We start from the raw sequence: 18,688 nt of genomic DNA on the forward strand, positions 1-18,688 counted from the left end.
TTTTAATTGTGTTTCAATTAAAGTGTAGATTCAATTAAATTAAAGCTTCTGCTAATAAGATCTACATTATTTGGTATCATAGGTGTGCGTCTATGTTCCCTTTACATGTTATGGGCGTGAGCCCCTTAGTTGAGTCCAAGCCCATGGTTCGAGGCCATTAGTTAGTTGGACACATGTCGTGTTCCTATTGATTTATGTTTTCTAGGTTTACTTTAAATAACGAGTTTATAGTTAGGGTTTTAGTAGTTGTGTTTATGTGTGTGATTTGTGATTTGTGATTGAGAGATTCAATAAAAGAGTGATTTTTAGGTCGTTTTTTAATTGTGTTTCAATTAAAGTGTAGATTCAATTAAACTGAAGCTTCCGCCAGTAAAATCTACATTACATTTAGTTCACAATCAAACAAAAATAAAACTTTAGTTCACGTTGGATTGTGCAGTTAAGTGTAGTGACATCATTTCCATTGCTTGATTTAACTTTGTGTTCCCATAGGTAATGCTGAGCTGTCTTCCAGGTTCCAGCTGCTTCTGAAAATCATTATTATAGCTCAAAGAGTCCAAATCGCCCCGAGTCTCAACTCAAGTGGATTGAGAGTGGTAATATTACCTTTTTATAATTGGACATAAAGGCAGTCCCAGCCTGCCTATTTACGCTTCGAAGTAGATACGGAAAACTGGCCGAATTGATGATCCGGCTTTAAGGTTTCGTTGACAATTCATCATCAGTTATCAGATAATATAAATTACAAGGTAGGAGAGAAGGACAGTCTTGATTTAAGATGAACAAGTATTGGAACGGTTCTAACAACAGTTCTACATACATAAATAGATTGGTGCATAACGCATAAGCAACTGACTGACTGACTGACTGCTATTTTGGATTTATTCTTAGTAAATGATCCCAGGAAGCCATTTTGGTTTTAGAGCTCTAACAATAGGTGAAAATGATCCCAGGAAGACATTATGGTTTTATGGCCTAAAACATTTTGAGTTTAGTTGCAAAACCTTCTCACTTTTATACCTTGGGAGTTGGGAGTGTCTTAATATGTAAATCCACTCCGGCTACCTGTGCTCAAATACTGTTCTTCCTCTTAAAATTACTTCTTTTATTTAGTTTAGCATTTCAGGGGTGGACCACTTGAATCAGTCACGACTCACGAGTCATGACTATGGTCATAAAGCTCAAATGCCAAAATAAAAACTTTGGCGGTATATTTGGACTCAATTTATTTCAAGTGACTCATACTGCAATCATCATATAATCAAATGAATTTTGATGATATTCTTGGTTCTTTGGGTCAAACAAATGATGTTGATCGACTCCAAACTCTCTTCCCTGTTACTATCTGGTTACTTTGGTTAGAAAGAAATAAGTTCCGCTTCCAAAAAACTTCCTCACCGCCATGTCCTTTGGCACTAATTCAACAAGCATTAAAATTGTCCGATGAATTGTCGACCGGGATGTTACATATCGCGGTCGCCCATTGCTATATGTTGTTGGTTGCCACTCAGACGGAAATTTAATGTGGACGGCTCATCCCGTCCGAGGCAATCCCGACCTGCATCACCTTGTTTTACGTGATGGTTTTGGAAAATTTATATTGGGATTTAGCACTCTATGTTTATCTTCTTCTCTCTATGCGAAACATTGGCATTCGCGAAAAATGGCTATCAAATTACGTTGGATTATGTCATCTTTGAGGGGGAAAACTATCCTCTATAATTGCATTGCAACAACTCCCAATGGGAAATTAAAACCTTTATAGTTTAGTTGACATGCTCTTTCTGAAATTTATATAAACTTCATTGGACGTGGGTAACTTTGGAGTGTCTTTGCCGGGATTAAATCCACCCGGCCTACATGGTGGTCAAATCCTGTTCTTCCTCTTAAAATTACCTTCTTTGGATTTGAATAGCATTTCCACTAGACCATGGTGAATCAGTCCTCCGAGTCATAGGTTATGGTCATATGGTGTATTTGTGAAAACTTATATTAAAAAATAACAATCATCCCTAAAAAAAAATACCATTACTATGAGGTGGCCACTTTAGCTTTTACAATGATTCGGTAGAAAAAAATGAAATACACACCCTTTTTTCTATTTTCAATTGTTCGCAAGTAACCCCAAAAAAAAAAATAATAATCATCTTCTCCCAAAATCCTCTAATAAACTTTTGTGTTTCTCTCTCTTCTCACTTATGCAGGTAAATTATGTCTTTTTCTTCTTCCTTCAAACCTACACTTGATTTTTCCTTCTTCAATTTGTTTTATTTTATTATTAAATTTTTTCTTCTATTAGTGTAAAAAGTAACTATATTTCTAACACAGTGAAAAAAGAGGTGGAATTAGGGGTGACTTCGATCGGATCGGATCGGATTAACCTCCTTCGGAATTTTTCCAAATTTTTTTCGGAACCTAATATGCTAGCCAAATCCGATCAAATTTTTTTTCGGATTCAAAATATATTTCCAATTTCGAAACTTTCGGAAATTTCGGAATAACTCGAAAATTTCAGAATACTTGGTAAATTTTCAAAGATCTCTTTACTTTCAATTATTTTTGGAATATCATACGCCAATGTTCATTGTAGGGAGAGAAAACCATGTCTACAATACCAATGTACCAACAACAATAATACATTTGTTTCTTGAGAAAACCCATTTTCATTCCATTCAAACAAGTGATCCAAGAAAAAACGAGAAAAAGAACCTGCATCCACCAATAGCAAGCATTGCATTCTGTTGAGGTCTGGGTATTTGTAATGTTTCAATCTTTTTTTGTGTGTAGAAATTGAAGCGTGAAGTGTCTGCATAAATAATGGATTATGGTATTGGACTTTAAGTAGCTTTACATAATATTCTATCTATTGGAATTTGACTTTTGGATTGGTCTGGAAGTCATTGTATGACTCAATGACATTTTTTTTCATATCATTGTTGTTATAGTAGACGGTGTAATGACAGTAGAGTGGTCCAATTCAAGTGGGGAAGTAGCGACTAGGTTATGTTTTTGTTTTGTTTTGGAAGTAAAAAACTATAAAATGAATGAACGGTCGAGATCTAATCAAGTGGATAGTGAGAGAAGTATATATTTTCGGAATAAATTGGCAATAATATCGGAAATTTTGGAATTTTCGGATCGGATCGGATTTTAGAATTATATCCAAATCCGATCCAATTTTTTTTCGGAATTTTCGAAAATCGGAAAATCGGTCCATGAAAACTACACCCAGAGCTAGACCAATTTCGGGTCGGATTAAGGAAAAATCGGAAATTCGGCAAAAAGAGACACCGGGTGGAATGGTTGTTCAAGTATTTGATCTGGAAAATGATATTCGGTACACTCAAGACAGAACTTCACAAAACTATCACATCTTCTCTACTTCAAACCAAGAGAATCATTGATCTTTCTTATGAAGATGATGAAGTACAAGTACTAACAAATTCCTTTTCAGGTATCCTTCTGTAACTGAAACTGGCCAATCTTCAAATTCTTCAGGTATCCTTTGTTTGTGACATAAGCGTAGAGCCCAAGATTTTAAATGAAACTTTTAGCATAAAAGGTGGTACACAGTCCTATTGTTCTAACTGTATATCTAAATACGTCGCGTCGAAGATTCAAGACAATGTTATTTCCATTCGAAGATTCAAGACAATATTACTTCCATTACATGCCCCCGAGTCTAAGGTTGCGTTTGTTTAAGTTGAAATTTATGGAAAGGAAATGAAAAGTAGGGGTTGGTCCACCTTTTCCATAAGTTTGATATATTTGTTTGCCATGAAAAAAAAATGATCTTTCCACGAAGGAAACAAAACTATGGAAAAGAAAGGGTTTTCGAGTCCGTGGCTTCACCCTTGGATTTGAGAGGAAAGGAAAACTACCCTTTTTCTTTTCCTTTCCCCAACATGTGCATAACAAACAATAATGGAAAAGGAAAAGGAAAAAAAAATAATAAAAACAACTGTTTGAGGGTACCGGAACTTGAGTTTTGTCAATCCATTTTGCCCATAAATTTTACTGCCCTTATAAGAATTGTATGACGCTTTTGATTGATGATGAAGGTGTGGTCGTTAAGGAATCAGAGTGTCCACATTGTCGGAGAATGTTTTGTGCACAGTGTAAGGTGCCTTGGCATTCGAGGATTAACATTACTTAACAAATGTTTTAACTATTTTTTGATGTTTTAGCACTTCCCTGCCACATTTTAGAGCAATACTGATATTACCTCTCCTATTGTCGCATTGCATGCATATAGCATGTAATGATGTAATTGTGCTTTATGATGTGGTACATATGACTAGATAAGGAATGTTGATGGTTGTTTAAGATCATTGACATCATTTTTTTTTAACTTGATTAGAATTCAAGGAGAAATAGTTCACTTCAGATGGCTTCTATGGAGCAAAAGAAGGCAGATGAGAAAGTATTGAAGCTAGCTGAAGAACAAAAGGTGTTTTTTAGGTCTTGATATTTTTCTTTATTAATGGAGATTTCTTTGCCAATTTTGAAATTTAAGTGTGCTGTCATTTTGATGTGATTACTGATTTCAGAGGAAAAATGAGGATCTTCTTAAAAGAATTCTCAAATTAGAGAAGCAATTGGACGCAAAACAAGCATTGGAGTTGGGAATTTAGTGACTGAAAGGGAATCTGAAAGTCATTAAGCACATGGTAGGTGATGAGAACATGGAAGTCAAGGAAAAAGTGAAAGAAATGGTCTTGAGTTTGGAAGAGAAAGAAGTAGAACTGGAAGACTTGGAAACTCTGAACCAAGCTCTTATAGTGACCTGTCTCTTGCAGCAAAGAGTGCATGATGACATAATGAATGAAAAGTGGAATTGTGGGATTTGTCCAACAATTTCATATTCTCTGGGTATGATACTATGATGTGGGGTTTTTTAGTTACTTAATGAAAGGTAAAGTTCCGAATTTCGAATGACAACTAAATTCATTCATTGCAAGTTTGCAATCGAGAAATTTGATCATTCAATTCTTTCCATTTTATTGTTTTTATTTATTTATTTATTTATTTTTTAAATACTGGGTATTGGGTTGAAGAGATTACAAAATAAAGACCGAGTACATTACACCAAGAATGTTGTTTTGGTTTTTGTAAGCTTCCTTAGTTTGTTATTACCTGCCTATGCCTTCTTTTTGTTGTTGTTTGTTGGGGTTGAGTTGTTCTTATACGGCGCTTTTGTTCATTAGGGCTGGAGACATCCTTAGAAGGGTCATGGTGATCACGCACATAGGCATGGACATGGACTTGAGAATGAGGTATGCTATGACCATTGGTGCTTTGTCTAAGGTTATCATAATATGTGACCTAACCATGTCCAACTTTGTGATTTAGTATACAATATATGTCTTGCATTATGATATAGACACACATTGAATGAATTAAAGTATTTTTTTTCTTTTATATGCATGGGGGTATGCAGTGTTCATTCTACGTGCTACTAGAATATGATCTGAGAGTGAGACTACATTATGATATTTAAGGTTGTAAATAATAATTGAACAACACGGTCTACAATTAGTTTTCCTAAACTATATAATGGGAGTGTTGGACCAAAATAAATGTTTTTACTATAAATTTGCTTTGGCAGATCTTCAATTGCTTTGGCCAATATTTCGATCTGCCTTTTGAAGCCTTCTAGCTCCACATGGGCTCTGTGTAAAATGCATTCACGCGATTCATGGTGATCAATCCGTGTCTCGGAACTCCACAACGGTGAGGACTAACATTATTTGGGAAGGAACTCCTAGAAGCGTATGTAATAAAAGAGACAGGGATAGACATGATGAGCTCACCATCCAATATAATATAGAACTTTTTTTTCTTTAGCAGTGATAGAAAAGAGCTGAAGTTGTGGGTTGTGGAGGATATGATCATGAGAAGGAGCAACATAATCTATGGGGTGCATGTGCATTCCCAACCTTTGTAGCAGAATATAAATTTGGAATACAAGTCATATGTTTGTAGTTTTCTTTACATTGTCATCCAGGTTATTGCATGTAACTTTCCTATGATAGGGATGCTTCAGTGTTGGCTAGAATAACTTCAAATCTAGCTAAATAGTTGTCATATTGAGCAATTAAAATTTGAGATCAATCATATATCTTCGCATTGTGGTTTTCGAAGTACATTTTTTTTTTTGCCAAAGATATCCAGACTTGAATTGTTAGATTTAATAAAAACTTATCAATTTAATTTTGCACTCACTAAAAACATGTTCAACAAATTATTAAAGTTCCGCATATCCAACTTCTACAAACTTTGTTCCCACACACTTGATTATCATTAAACAATTGAGCTCAAATGATTACATTTTATCTAAACTAACAGAAAAAAATGATCAATTAATCCGTGAGCGGAGCGAACATTTTGGGAGAAGGGGAGGGGGGTATGCGGACAAAAACCAACTTGGTTGGTTTCTGTATGTCTGTCTCATCTCTTCCCTTATGTTTTTTCTCTTCGTCTCTCTCACTCTCCCTTTTTCTCTCCCTCTCCAGACACTCTAAATCTCCACTTCTCCTTCTCCATCTCCATCTCCATCTTCCTTTCCCCATTACTTCCTTCCCTTCCCACTACTTTTTTTTTTTTTTTTCGATATAAGCAGTATATTAGTATAAACTATAAATTGCTAACAAAATAAATGATATGTAACTTTTGGGTCACTTAATCATAATATCATCCACTATTAATGTAGCAAGCCCAACAATTAGCTAGTTCAAACTTAAAAGATAAAACCCATCGACTATAGCTTGCATGGCGCACAAAACGAGGTTTGCACCGTACAACTCTTGATAAAACAAAAAGAAAATCAAGTCTCACACTCCCAAAAAGTTATCTTTCTTTACCTCTCGAACAGCCAAAACCCAAAACCCAAAGCCCTTGAAACAAATGGCTCGTTTGATCCAAGCTTCAAGAAGAACACTTACATCCCACTATTCATTATTCCACAAAACCTTAATTCCACAACTCAATCACCTCGAATCACCTCAAATCAAAAACCCCATCTTCCAAACTCGTAATTATATCTCAGAAATGCGTAAGTCCACTTTTGAAGGCCACATTTTACGAGTCCTTCGTAATGAAATTCAGTACGAGACCGAATACGCTCCACCCAAACAGGTACTAATAAAAATTTCTTAATATTTCTTATTCAGTTTTTTATATTTGTATTTTTTTTTACAGCCGGTAAAAGAATTTAACTCGTTTACGGTAGAAGATCGAGCGGGCGAACAATGGATAAGATTGACAAGTAAACATGAAAATAAGGAAAAGATTAAAGTAGAAGTCACAATGTTCGACGGGGCGAAAAATGTAAATGAAGATGCAACTGAGAATGATGAAATGCAACTGCATTTGAGTTTTATTGTCGACATTTCAAAAGGGGAAGGTTCCGATATATTTCAGTTTGTTTGTTCTGCTTGGCCTGATAGTATTGAAATTGAAAAGGTGTTTTTTGTTAAGCGCAATGGAATGCCCACGTTGCCTAACGTGGAACCTGATTGTAATGAAATTCAGAATATGTTTTTTCTTAAGCGTAATGGAATGCCCAAGTTGCCTTACGTGGGACCTGACTTTAAGTAAGCCTTGTTTTTTGTATCTAGGTTGTTTTAAGGTTCGTGTGATTTGCGTTTTGTTAATTTGTTTTGTTGCTTTGTTCAGAGATTTGGATGACGAGCTTCAAGATTTGTTGATAGAGTATTTGGATGAAAGAGGGGTGAACGATGATCTTGCTGTCTTTTTACATGATTATATGATGAATAAAGATAGAATTGAGCTTATTCGATGGATGGGAAAAGTCAAATCCTTTCTTGAAAACTAGAAGAAATTGCTTTCTTGTGAGTAATGATTCTCCATCATTTTCTATTCCAATTTTGTGTTATATACACTTGATTCATGACATCCTTTTTCATGAAATGCAATTTTAGTATTACATATGGTTTATTGTTTTATTATTATGAACTCTTACTTTATAGCGAAACCCACATATATGTCTATAAACCTTGAAACATAATCTGTTGTGCTGTTATATTACTTTTGGAGCGGAAGACCTAAAGGTTGTTTTGTGACTAAAGAATAGTCTTGGAATTATTATTATAAATTCTAGTGATGAAAGTCCCAAAAAGACATTTATTTCATGGAGCAAAATTAGATTGGATTAATAAAGAATTGCTGCAATGGCACTGATCATACCCTATATGTAGATAGGTATGTAGATGTGTCAGCAGAATTGCTTATGCATCTCCTAATTATCCGGTGATGGTGTTCAATTAAACTTTAATAGATAGGTAGGTAGATCCCCACCCCCTGTTAACAAGCAAAACTTTCATCAACGATGATAAAGGTGCATAAGTACGGTAAATTCTAAAAGGGCTCAAGGTGAATGCTCCGACTACTAGATTTGTCTGGTTGTGACTTGTGAGCCAAGTGATTGTCCTTGTGTCCAGTACATGGTCACTCTGGGTCAGTCTATAAAGAATTGATTAGAATTATCAATATCATACAAAAGGAGAAATAGTAATAAGCATCCGTTGTCCAAAAAAAGAGCCGCACAGTTTTCACCGTTGACTAGAATGCAAGTCACCTTGATTGTGCTTGCAGACTTCTGATCAGCTGTAGCATTTAAAGCAGCTTGGTGTGGTTAGCATAGGAACATATTCTAGTGTGTTGTCAAAGGGTAAAGCCTTTCGATAAGTGTGGTTTCTAATCAGTGGATATGAAATAAGTGCGCAATCAAATGAGTGATCAAGTGCTTTTAGTCTTGTTTAGCAGGTTCCCATTTGGTCTGACACAAGTTCAACTCTTGAAAGGAGTTGTCCATTTTTGTATGTCTTGCATGAATGTGCATTTACAGTAATATTATACTTTTGACGCATTCTAAAACGTATTTCGATTTTAAAATTAGTTTACTTTGAGAAGCATTTTACCTTTAGGTAGGGAAGAGCAATGTTGTCAACTCCTGAATCGAAACAGGAATCGTTTTCCATTTTTACCGAATCGTAAATCGTATCAAGTCGTAAATCGTAAGATTCAAGCCATAATATATATAAGGATTGTAAATTTTTTACATATATGAAAAGTATTATATATATGTGTGTACCAACAAGAAAGATGCTTACAAATCTCCATTCCACACTTATAATACTCTAAAAATCATTATATACGTGTGGAATGGAGACATAGTGGTTGAAATTTATGAAAAAATATTGAAATTTCGTTGAAAATGGGTGAAATTAGTCTAATTTTTTTCGGAATAGAATATGGGCTTAAGTTATATGGACCTGACCCACCCAGGTCTTATTAAGGTCCATATAAGTATATAACCCATATAAACCCTTCGCAAGGAAAAAAAAATTGAGAAGGAGGAGACCAGACCGAAAAAAAAAAAAAAGAAAGAAGAATTAGAAGTAGAAGAAGAAGAATTAGAAGTAGAAGAAGAAGAAGAAGTGTATGAAAACGTACTTGATAAGTTCTCTGATTTCTTTCTATCTTCTATTTTCTATTTTCTTCTTTTCTTGATCTGTACCTGTTGGTGTTTTTTTGAATAGAAGGAATCGTTATTATTTTCGATTCCTACGATTTTGCGATTCGAATCCCAATTTTTACCGATTCCTGTCATTAACGATTTACTGGTACGATTCTGATCTATTGAATTACGACTCGACTCGAGTCGTACGATTCAAGTTGAGAATCGTACGACTTTGATAACACTGGGGAAGAGTTTCTTATGCTCTGCATGTGGTGGTGGCTTTTTGTAGGCGCCTAAGCGGTTTGATACCTACCAAAAGATTGCAGAATGCCAGAAAAAGGCTTTGTTGTTGTTTTTATTTTTTGGATAAGTTAGTCTATGGTCATAGACTCATTTGCTGAGATTAGTGTCACTCCAAAGTCATGTCATAGCTGCAAGTCTATTTTTCGTAGTTTGGATCCAATTTGCGAGGTGTCTAAGCAGGGCCTGTGGGCTAGGTTGGACTGGGTGAGGCTGGTTTGGAGGAGCCCCTGAGGAACTTTGGGCTGGAGAAGGGAGTGGGGTGAGGCCTGGTGTCAAAGTCCATTGGGAATGTTGGGTTTTTTTCAGGGTCACAGTCCATTAAAATATCAAAACAACCAAAGCCACCAGCTACTTTATGCCGAGGTCTGTGGTTACTAGTTATGACTCTTTGTTAATTGTGAATTCGTTTTGGGTTTATCATATATGCTTTAGTATGAAATTTTGTATTAAACCCCATGTCACATTCCCATATAGGACAATAAGGGCACATGACGCAGTATCGAAGGCAAGATATCTGAGTTAAACTCCATGTCAGTATTGAAATGCTGAAGAGAGTGACAGTGGATGATTGCACATTTCATGCTAATGTGAAGCTAGGGGGTTCAGATTGGGGTGGAACTTGGAAGTTACGAAGTCAACTTTTGTAGGAAAATCTTCTCACACGTTTCTGTATCATAACAATTTTCTAGTAGCGCAATAACCTCCTGGAGGTTTCAATATTAGATCAGTAGATGGCCTATGGAGCCTGTGTTTTGATTCCTAGTTTGTAAACCAATTTGTTATTAAGAACATTGTTAACATTGCCAAGTGGTCTCTAAGCCCAAGTACATCCGCACTTCATATTTGTTTGTGTCTACTTTTGCTGTATTGCTCTACTGTACAAAAGACTTTCTAATATAAAAATGATTACTTAAGAACATCTAATTCACATGTCAAAATTTGCCATATATACACTGTTTTACTGTAGGAGTGCTTCACTGATATTGTGGGTATAAGATGTAATCCTCTATTTCTCAATAAAACATACCCTGATCATGTTTGAAAGTAACCTCTTTACCTTATACTAGAAGAGAACCTGTCACAACAGACCCCTGGCCAAACATGGGCATGTTCAACTGTGTGGACACTACTTGTAAAAGATGGGATTGGGTTCGAAATAAACGAAATAATTATTTTATTTATTTATTTATTTTCTTGCTAAGTTTTGATTTGTTATGGTAGCCTTTTAGCTTTAGTTTAGAGAAGAGGATCTTGGAATGTTAGCTGCCAAATCTTGCTATTAGGCTTGTCGTTGTTTCATAGCTTGTTTTTTCCTCTTACCGTCCTTTTCGTCCTTTTTGTTATTGTTTAAGCTTTTATTAAGTTCTTTATCCGAATCTGGTAGATTTCATTAGATGGTCAGTTTCATGCTCCAAATATTTTAATCCATCTAGAAAATATTGCTGGTTTAATTGCATTGCTGATAATAATTTGTATCTATATGGATCCAAATAACCGGCTTGACAAAGCCTAAACTGTATAGGAGTATAGTCATAATTTAATTGAACTGAATTCTTTTTGTTGTAATAAGGATGCTGCTTCATGAGGTAAGTAAACTAAACTTTCCTAGGGTATCAACCCTATGACAAGAATAATTTTAAATATGTGAGGTATGCGATATAAACTAGTATTAAGTGTTATCGGTTTGTAGTGATAGACTTATGGTCATGACTGGTGAGCAAACGCAGGTCCTCTTGAAGAACCCTAAAATTCTTGTGATGAAAAAGTATATGTTTGTGCAACCGTAGTCATTTCTACACTATATTGTCACCTGGGTTTTCAGGAACCTCTCTCCACTATGGAGTAGACAATATGTGATTTTTCTATTTGTTCAATTTAAAAACTCCTCCCTCACAAAAATTAATTAGAACAAGCCCCTTTTTATTATTAATTTAGAAGAATCCCCCTAATGTCACTTAAATTATATAGTTATTTCCCATTTCCCTCACTGAAATTAGAACAAGTTTTTTTTTTATTAGTTTTTTAAAAAACCTCCCTAATGTCACTTAAATAACATAATTATTTCTTATTTAAAATAATAATAAAAATAGATGAGTCTCTCTTGTATAATTACAATTAGAATCCAAATAAATCATGCTAACTATTGATCTTGAAGGACGGGTTTCGAGACTTTAGAACTTGTAAATAGAAGAAACATTAACATACAATGTTCGATACACTAGATTCTATTATGTTGGGAGAAGAAGTGTCCAAAGAAATTTAAAGAGAGATCATCTCTATAAAATATCAAGACATTTGAACATGTCTAACTTTGTCAAAAGTTGTATTTAAGTTTAATATTTATCTAACAGTCTACAATTTTAGCATTCTTTTTAATAAAGCTGGACATATCCAATTGAGTCGAGTTTTGGTGGTACCATTTTTTTTAATTGCCCATAAAGACTAAGTATATGAAATGTAAAGTATATTCCTGACGCGAAATAAAAAACGTAGATGAAAGGTTAAGTTTACCCCTGACACGAAATAATAAACATCCCAACCCAACATAAACGACCCGATGTATATAGTATGAACATCCCAATCTCAACATAATATATGATTAGTAAGAATACATATTAGAGTATGAACAATCATTGTTCATATATATTTGAGGTATAAATAATCATTGTTCATAGCTCAACATGAGCTATGAACAATCACTGTTTGTATGAGCAATTATTATTTATATTTATTTGGGGTATAAATCATCTTTGTTCATACTTCAACATAATATATGATCAATGAGAACACCTACTGGAGTTTATACATATTTGAGGTATAAACAATCAACATAAGCGTTCGTATAAACAACCATTGTTCACCTATTGGAATATGAACAACCTCAATATGAGTTATAAACAATCATTATTCGTATTAGACTATGAACAATCAATGTTCATATCTCAATATTGTTCATACCCGAAAATTGGTTTTCCAGCTCTCTTTTATATAATACAGTGAAAGGTACGTAATAGTGAAAGGTATGTAATTTCTTGTTTAAAAAACATGGAAGAGTAAAAATGGTATTTAAAGGGAAAAAAAACAAAAAAAAACAAAACGGGCCCATTTACTTTGTCCTTGACAGTTACTTAAATTAAAACACGCCCATTTACTTTGTCCGTGGGTTATTAAAACTGGAATTTGGTGTTGTGAGTAAAAAAACAAAGGATGTCTTCTAGAATTGTTTTGACGCGAAATTGGTCCTCTAAAATCAATTTCTTGTTTAAATATATAGTCTGCGTTGAAACCAGTTAGGGTTTGATTGGTAGAGCCAATTCACCATGGTTTCATTAATATAAGAGTCTGAACGAGACAAGTGCCTATGACCTGGTCTTGGTTTAAACTTTAAATTTTAAAGGTTACCATCTTTATGGTTGATACATCGTATATAGGCTGCAATCTTCATTTAACAGATAATAGCACAACTCCCTGATTCAACCAGATTGTTCGTGGTTATGATGCGTTTATACACATTCGTAAACGAAATCAATGTTTTTCTTCCAAAATAATGGACATCATATAAAGGACTTCACAGTTTCTATATAAACATTTACTAGTTCAGCGATGGTTTTGGATCAAATTATCCCTCCCATTTCTTCTTGTTTCAAATCAGAACTGTGAAAGCTTTAAATACTTTGAAGTTGTTAATTTCTTTAAGGTTTAAGTTTGGAGAATTGCTAGCGAGCTACCCCTATAGCGAGCTACCTCTTTAAGGACAACAAAAATGACAGCTTCTGTTTTGTTTACACCATTCCTTCAACAGTTCAACTTCAATGCGACATTTAACCATGAAAAAGTTTGGCTTATTTTTCAACACAAAAAATGGTGCGGTATTGGCGTTAAATAGGACTGACACCCCTTTGACAAAAAGTAAAACTATAATAGTTACAGTTTTCTAGTTTTATCTCTCAGAACTTAGGCTAATTAGCTTTACCCTCTCTATCCCCTCTTCCCCCTAGTTTTTTCATTTAAAGGTTTATTCTCCCCTCCCCCCACTCCCCAAGATCACACCACATCCAAATCAACTGTTATCTTTTTGGTCAATACATGTAAAAAGACTTTATTGCCTTTTGTCCTTTTAATAGTTTTCTAGCTTTACTCTTCAGAACTTAGGCCAATTAGTTTTACCCCCTCCTCCCCCCCTCTCCCCCAGTTCTTTTATCTAGAGGTTTACTCCCTAAGACCACAACACATCCAAATCAACTGAGTTTGACCGTGATGTTTTTGGTTAAGACAAATGAAAAGACTCTAATGCATTTTTCTAGGTATAATTACATAAATACTTTGTGACTTTGGCAAATACAAAATTGGAATTCAAATCATCTAGGACACATGTCATGATCTTGTGAACTCTATCCGACGGCTACCACCAATCCTTATCAAACGACACCCACAACTTTAATATTATGAAATTACATAATTAACCTCACGGTTGTTAAAAGCTATATATATGCTAGGAGAAAACCAATCATAAAAGGGCAATGAAGTATTTTTGTGGTAGTGGTGTATGACTTAGAGAATATAATGCTACAATGATGGTAGTGATGGTGTATGGCCGTCGGATAGAGTTCACAAGATCATGACGTGTCTTAGATGATTTGAATTCCAATTTTGTCTTCAAAGTCATTTTTATGTAATTATACCTAAAAAGGGCATTAGTCATTTGTCTCTGACGAAAAACATTATTAAAACTATGTAATTATACCTAAAGCTTAATTGGGGCAAGTTAGAGGGGTAAATCTTTTCAATAAAGCTAATTGGCTTAAGTTATGGGGGTAAAACTAGAAAACTATTAAAAGGGCAAAAACATAAAAGTCTTTTACATACATTGACAAAAAAGATAATGATTGACTTTGATGTGGTGTGATCTTGGGGATAAACCTATAAATGAAAAAGAACTCTTGAGGGCCGTAAAGCTAATTGGCATAAGTTCTGGAGGGGTAAATCTCTAGATGAAAAAACTGGGGGAATAAAGCTAATTGGCTTAAGTTCTGGGGGGTTAAACTAGAAAACTATTAAAAGGGCAAAGGGCAATAAAGTCTTTTTACATACATTGACAAAAAGATAACAGTTGACTTTGATGTGGTGTGATCTTGGGGGGATAAACCTATAAATGAAAGAACTTGGGGGGGGGGTAAAGTTAGAAAACTGTAATGGTTATTCCTTATATGTCTTTTTACACTCCACATGCACATAATTCTACGGCAGGCAGTTGTTGCGAAATTGTACAATCCACAGCAGACAGTTTTCGCGAGATCGCACAATCTACGACATCGGGTTGCCATGAGATCCCATATCCCACGGTAGGCAGTTGCCGCGACATATTTTTTTTGTGTTTTTTGTTTTTTTTTTCACTTCAAATTTTGCGTATTGAACACATACACTACATATGGATACCTCATTTTCTTATTTAAAGTTTCTTTATACACTCCAAGAATAACACCAAAACCATAACAAAAAATATGTACGATCGAGTCATAATTTTGCTATCTCGCGGCAAATATTTTCATATGCTATAAGAAATTTTTGTGATCAAATTAATGAAGAATAGTTTTGATAATTAACACAAGCAAAGACTCTATTTTAGTAAACAAAATCATCTCGCGGCAATTAACTTTTTTTACGGTAGCTATTAAAAAAATTTAAGAGAAAAATAGACCCACGACAACCACCTTTCGTGGGATATGGAATCTTACGGCAATCCGATGCCGTGGATTATGCGATCCCGCGGCAGTTACTTGCCGTTAGTGTTTTTTATGTGTTTAATGGAAGGGTGCTAGTACATTTGAATTGGTCAAAGGGGTGCGCCCAAAAAAAACTTCTCCATTTCCATCATCTGCGAATGAGCCAAGCTATAATAAAAGATGATCTCTCTTAATTCCGACATTATTTTCTAAACAAACCATGTCAAGCAATATGTATTAGGTGGAAGGAAATACCACTCATATCATATCTAGTAACGGTGTATTTCAATGGAAGAAGTAGATGTGGAATCAAAGTAGAATAGTGGACAAGAAAATTAGCCTTAAAATTCGGTTAAGTGCAACTAGAACATGAAACTAAAAAAGCAAAAAAAAACATTTCAATAGAATCATTCGGTTTTTTTTATAAATTTTGAAATTCAAACAGTGGAGAGTCTTCAATATTTCTTGATGTCCACCAAAACAAAGAACAGAAGAACAGAAGGAATAACAGTATGACACGATGGGAGGGGATGCACAAAGCCACAAACTATGTTTTTTTTATCCCCCTTAGCATTTTTTTTTTTTTTAATTTAAATTTTTCTTCAAAGAATTAGAAACTGACATTAACTGTAACCAAGTCATATTTTTTGTTTTAGGGGAGGTATTATGGTGCTAGTGCTACCCTGCTAGAGAGGTAGCTCGCTAGCATTTCTCGTTTGGAGAAATGAGCTTTTACTTCACAATAATAATGTATTTTATGAGTTCACAACCCAGTTGATACTTGATAGAGATTTACTCTTGCCAAATTAATGAGAAGTTCCTTAACTCAGAATGGTGGCGTTGAAAGGAACGCAATCATGCACGGTTTCGAAACTTCGAAATTCTGATTATTAAAAAACTCAAACTTTATCGTGACTTTTCAGAGTTCCAGTGAGACTATGTTGGCAACTTGGCATACACTCCCTATAGCGTATATATGATGTGTATTAGTGTATATGTGACGTACTCGTCAAAATTTATTCGAAAGAAAATAAATGTTTATGGTTATATCTCAAAACGAAACGTATGGTCAAATTATCTAGGGGTTACCAATTTACCATTGATATATAGGACAAAAGACAGTCACTAATAAACTCCATCTAACATTCTGTTTCAGCAGTTTAAACTCCTTCAAAGTTCAAATCCTCTAAAATGGTCCAAATATTGAATTACTATACATCATCAATTCATCATATCAGAGAATTTGATATTTTACGTGTAAGGTTTAATGGGTCTCACTCATTAGTCATTACACAAAAAGTTGTGTTCGGTATGTAATTGTTTAAGAGTAAAATGAAGTGCATTGCAGACAATAAAGGTAATACAATATTATCAATACATTAAGATGGGCAATATATATTTTCTTAATAGATTAGAAAGATACGATCGAATCATCTTAGATTTAGAGGCCATAATATAATGACAACGATCAAAAGACGACAAAACATACTCTAAACCAATTCAACATCTAAAATTAATAAACAACTATTGTCGAAACAGAACAAACTTATATGTGATTACAAGTCATTTAGTTTGATACACACTATGACACTAGCAAAGTTATTTAGGAGTTGACTTGTAACTTGTTCCTTATTTCACGATTACTTTGATGAAAATCAGCACGATTACTAAATATAAGTCCCTGCGAATTCCGCGCAAAACATTGGTGATGTACTGATGTCTCTCTAAATCATAGGAAAACAAAGCTTCTTCCCACGTTTACTTATGTCTCAACTCTTAAACTGCACATTGTATATGTTAGACCATATTATCTTGCTGTAGTATATATATATGATAAAGAGCCTTAATACTATATTTAAAAATACCGTGTCATTCACTGATTCGACTATGCCTAGTCACAAGAGTATCTCATCTAAGAGCCTAAGAGGTCACTTTGTGAGAATTCAATCAAATGAGGTGTTATCCCAGACAACAAATTGTTTAAAAAATGTTATGATACCTAATATACATTTATAAATACAAATTTTTTTGTTATAAAAGCTGTAAATAGGATGACATAACTTGTGGTCTACATCAATGGAGACTGTGTCATTACAAAAACTTAATATCACATGTCTTTAATCTAAATTTGATGGTCTAAATTAATCATAGCCGTCTACACTTTTGCAATATTTCCATATAAGTAAATAATTACAAGGATACAAAACTATAATGTCTTTGGAAAGTCTAATTACATTAGTTTAAAGTCTAAACGCCCGTGATTTGAAATAATAGAAGAATATTATAGGCTAAAATCCAATATAGCGCATGCAATTTTTTTTTTTTTTAAACAATAAATGAAATGTGGTGAGATTAAAAAATGAAGGATTTAGAAATTTGAAGGAACTTCTTCTAACCTTCAAGAGATGTTGTTTTTTTTGTACTAACTCTCCAATGTATGGTCGACTTTGTAAAAAATCCCTCCAAAATAATAATCGTCACAAAAGTCCCCCAATTCCTTCTCAAAATTGCTACAGACCATTTACTTTTTTGAAATACCAAATTTACCCTTATACAATAGTCGTTAAGATTTAATTCCTATTTTATTTTTAACACCTAATGACTTTTTTTCATAACCAAAGTCTTGTGTTATAAACTCATCTCATGGGCAGTGGTTTTTGATAAAGTAATTTCAATCTGTCATTCTTCCTCCTCTATTATTCATCTTATTTTCTTGGTTCATATGAACTGGAAAATTGTGTATATAATCAAAGTTTTTCAATAAATTTGGAGAGTTTTCTCAAACAAGATTTAGAGTTTTTTGTTGTAAAATAAGCTTTTTGGTATTTAAAAAAAAAATGTAAATTTAGTATTTCAAAAAAGCAAACGGCCTGTCAACAGAATGGGGAGGTCTTTTGTGACGATTTGGAGGATTTTTCACAAACTTGACCATATAATGGGGGTTAAGTAAAAAAAACCCTTTTAAAATGAAGAGGTTTGTTATCATTTCTACCTATACTAGCTTTAGTTATAGCATATGGCTTCATGATGCACCAATCTCAAATGATCAAGAAAGAACAAATCAAAATCTAGGAAAATAATTTGTTCAAAGTTGATTTCCCAAATGAAAATGTAAGTATACTATGTATACAAACTTAGGAATTATAGAGAAAAAGGAATTGATGATCACATGGGAATG

The 18,688-nt window shown here is 34.1% G+C and overlaps 1 protein-coding gene and 1 long non-coding RNA gene across 2 annotated transcripts; both read left to right on the forward strand.

Annotated features, from left to right (window-relative positions):
• The first annotated feature begins 3,299 nt into the window (after positions 1–3,299).
• Positions 3,300–4,779, forward strand: LOC147508155 (uncharacterized). The gene is made up of 3 exons (XR_015216317.1): positions 3,300–3,454; positions 4,361–4,461; positions 4,551–4,779. It is a non-coding gene; the product is annotated as an uncharacterized LOC147508155 (long non-coding RNA).
• A 2,055-nt stretch (positions 4,780–6,834) lies between these two features.
• On the forward strand, positions 6,835–10,631 carry LOC147508156 (Mitochondrial glycoprotein family protein). Its single transcript, XM_086600729.1, has 4 exons — positions 6,835–7,137; positions 7,201–7,595; positions 7,678–7,853; positions 10,262–10,631. The coding sequence occupies exons 1-3, from the start codon at positions 6,907–6,909 to the stop codon at positions 7,835–7,837; spliced, it is 786 nt and encodes a 261-aa protein (XP_086456855.1). The 5' UTR covers positions 6,835–6,906; the 3' UTR covers positions 7,838–7,853; positions 10,262–10,631.
• Positions 10,632–18,688: the final 8,057 nt, after the last annotated feature.

The sequence above is a fragment of the Coptis chinensis genome, chromosome 3, assembly GCF_015680905.1.
Source record: "Coptis chinensis isolate HL-2020 chromosome 3, ASM1568090v1, whole genome shotgun sequence".
NCBI lineage: Eukaryota > Viridiplantae > Streptophyta > Magnoliopsida > Ranunculales > Ranunculaceae > Coptis > Coptis chinensis.

What these genes read in the sequence shown, in the direction of transcription:
- LOC147508156 (XM_086600729.1), top strand. Translation starts at nt 6,907, where the DNA reads ATGGCTCGTTTGATCCAAGCTTCAAGAAGAACACTTACATCCCACTAT. An exon ending in AATACGCTCCACCCAAACAG is followed by an intron (nt 7,138 to 7,200) that starts GTACTAATAAAA and finishes TTTTTTTTACAG; the next exon opens with CCGGTAAAAGAATTTAACTC. An exon ending in TACGTGGGACCTGACTTTAA is followed by an intron (nt 7,596 to 7,677) that starts GTAAGCCTTGTT and finishes TGCTTTGTTCAG; the next exon opens with AGATTTGGATGACGAGCTTC.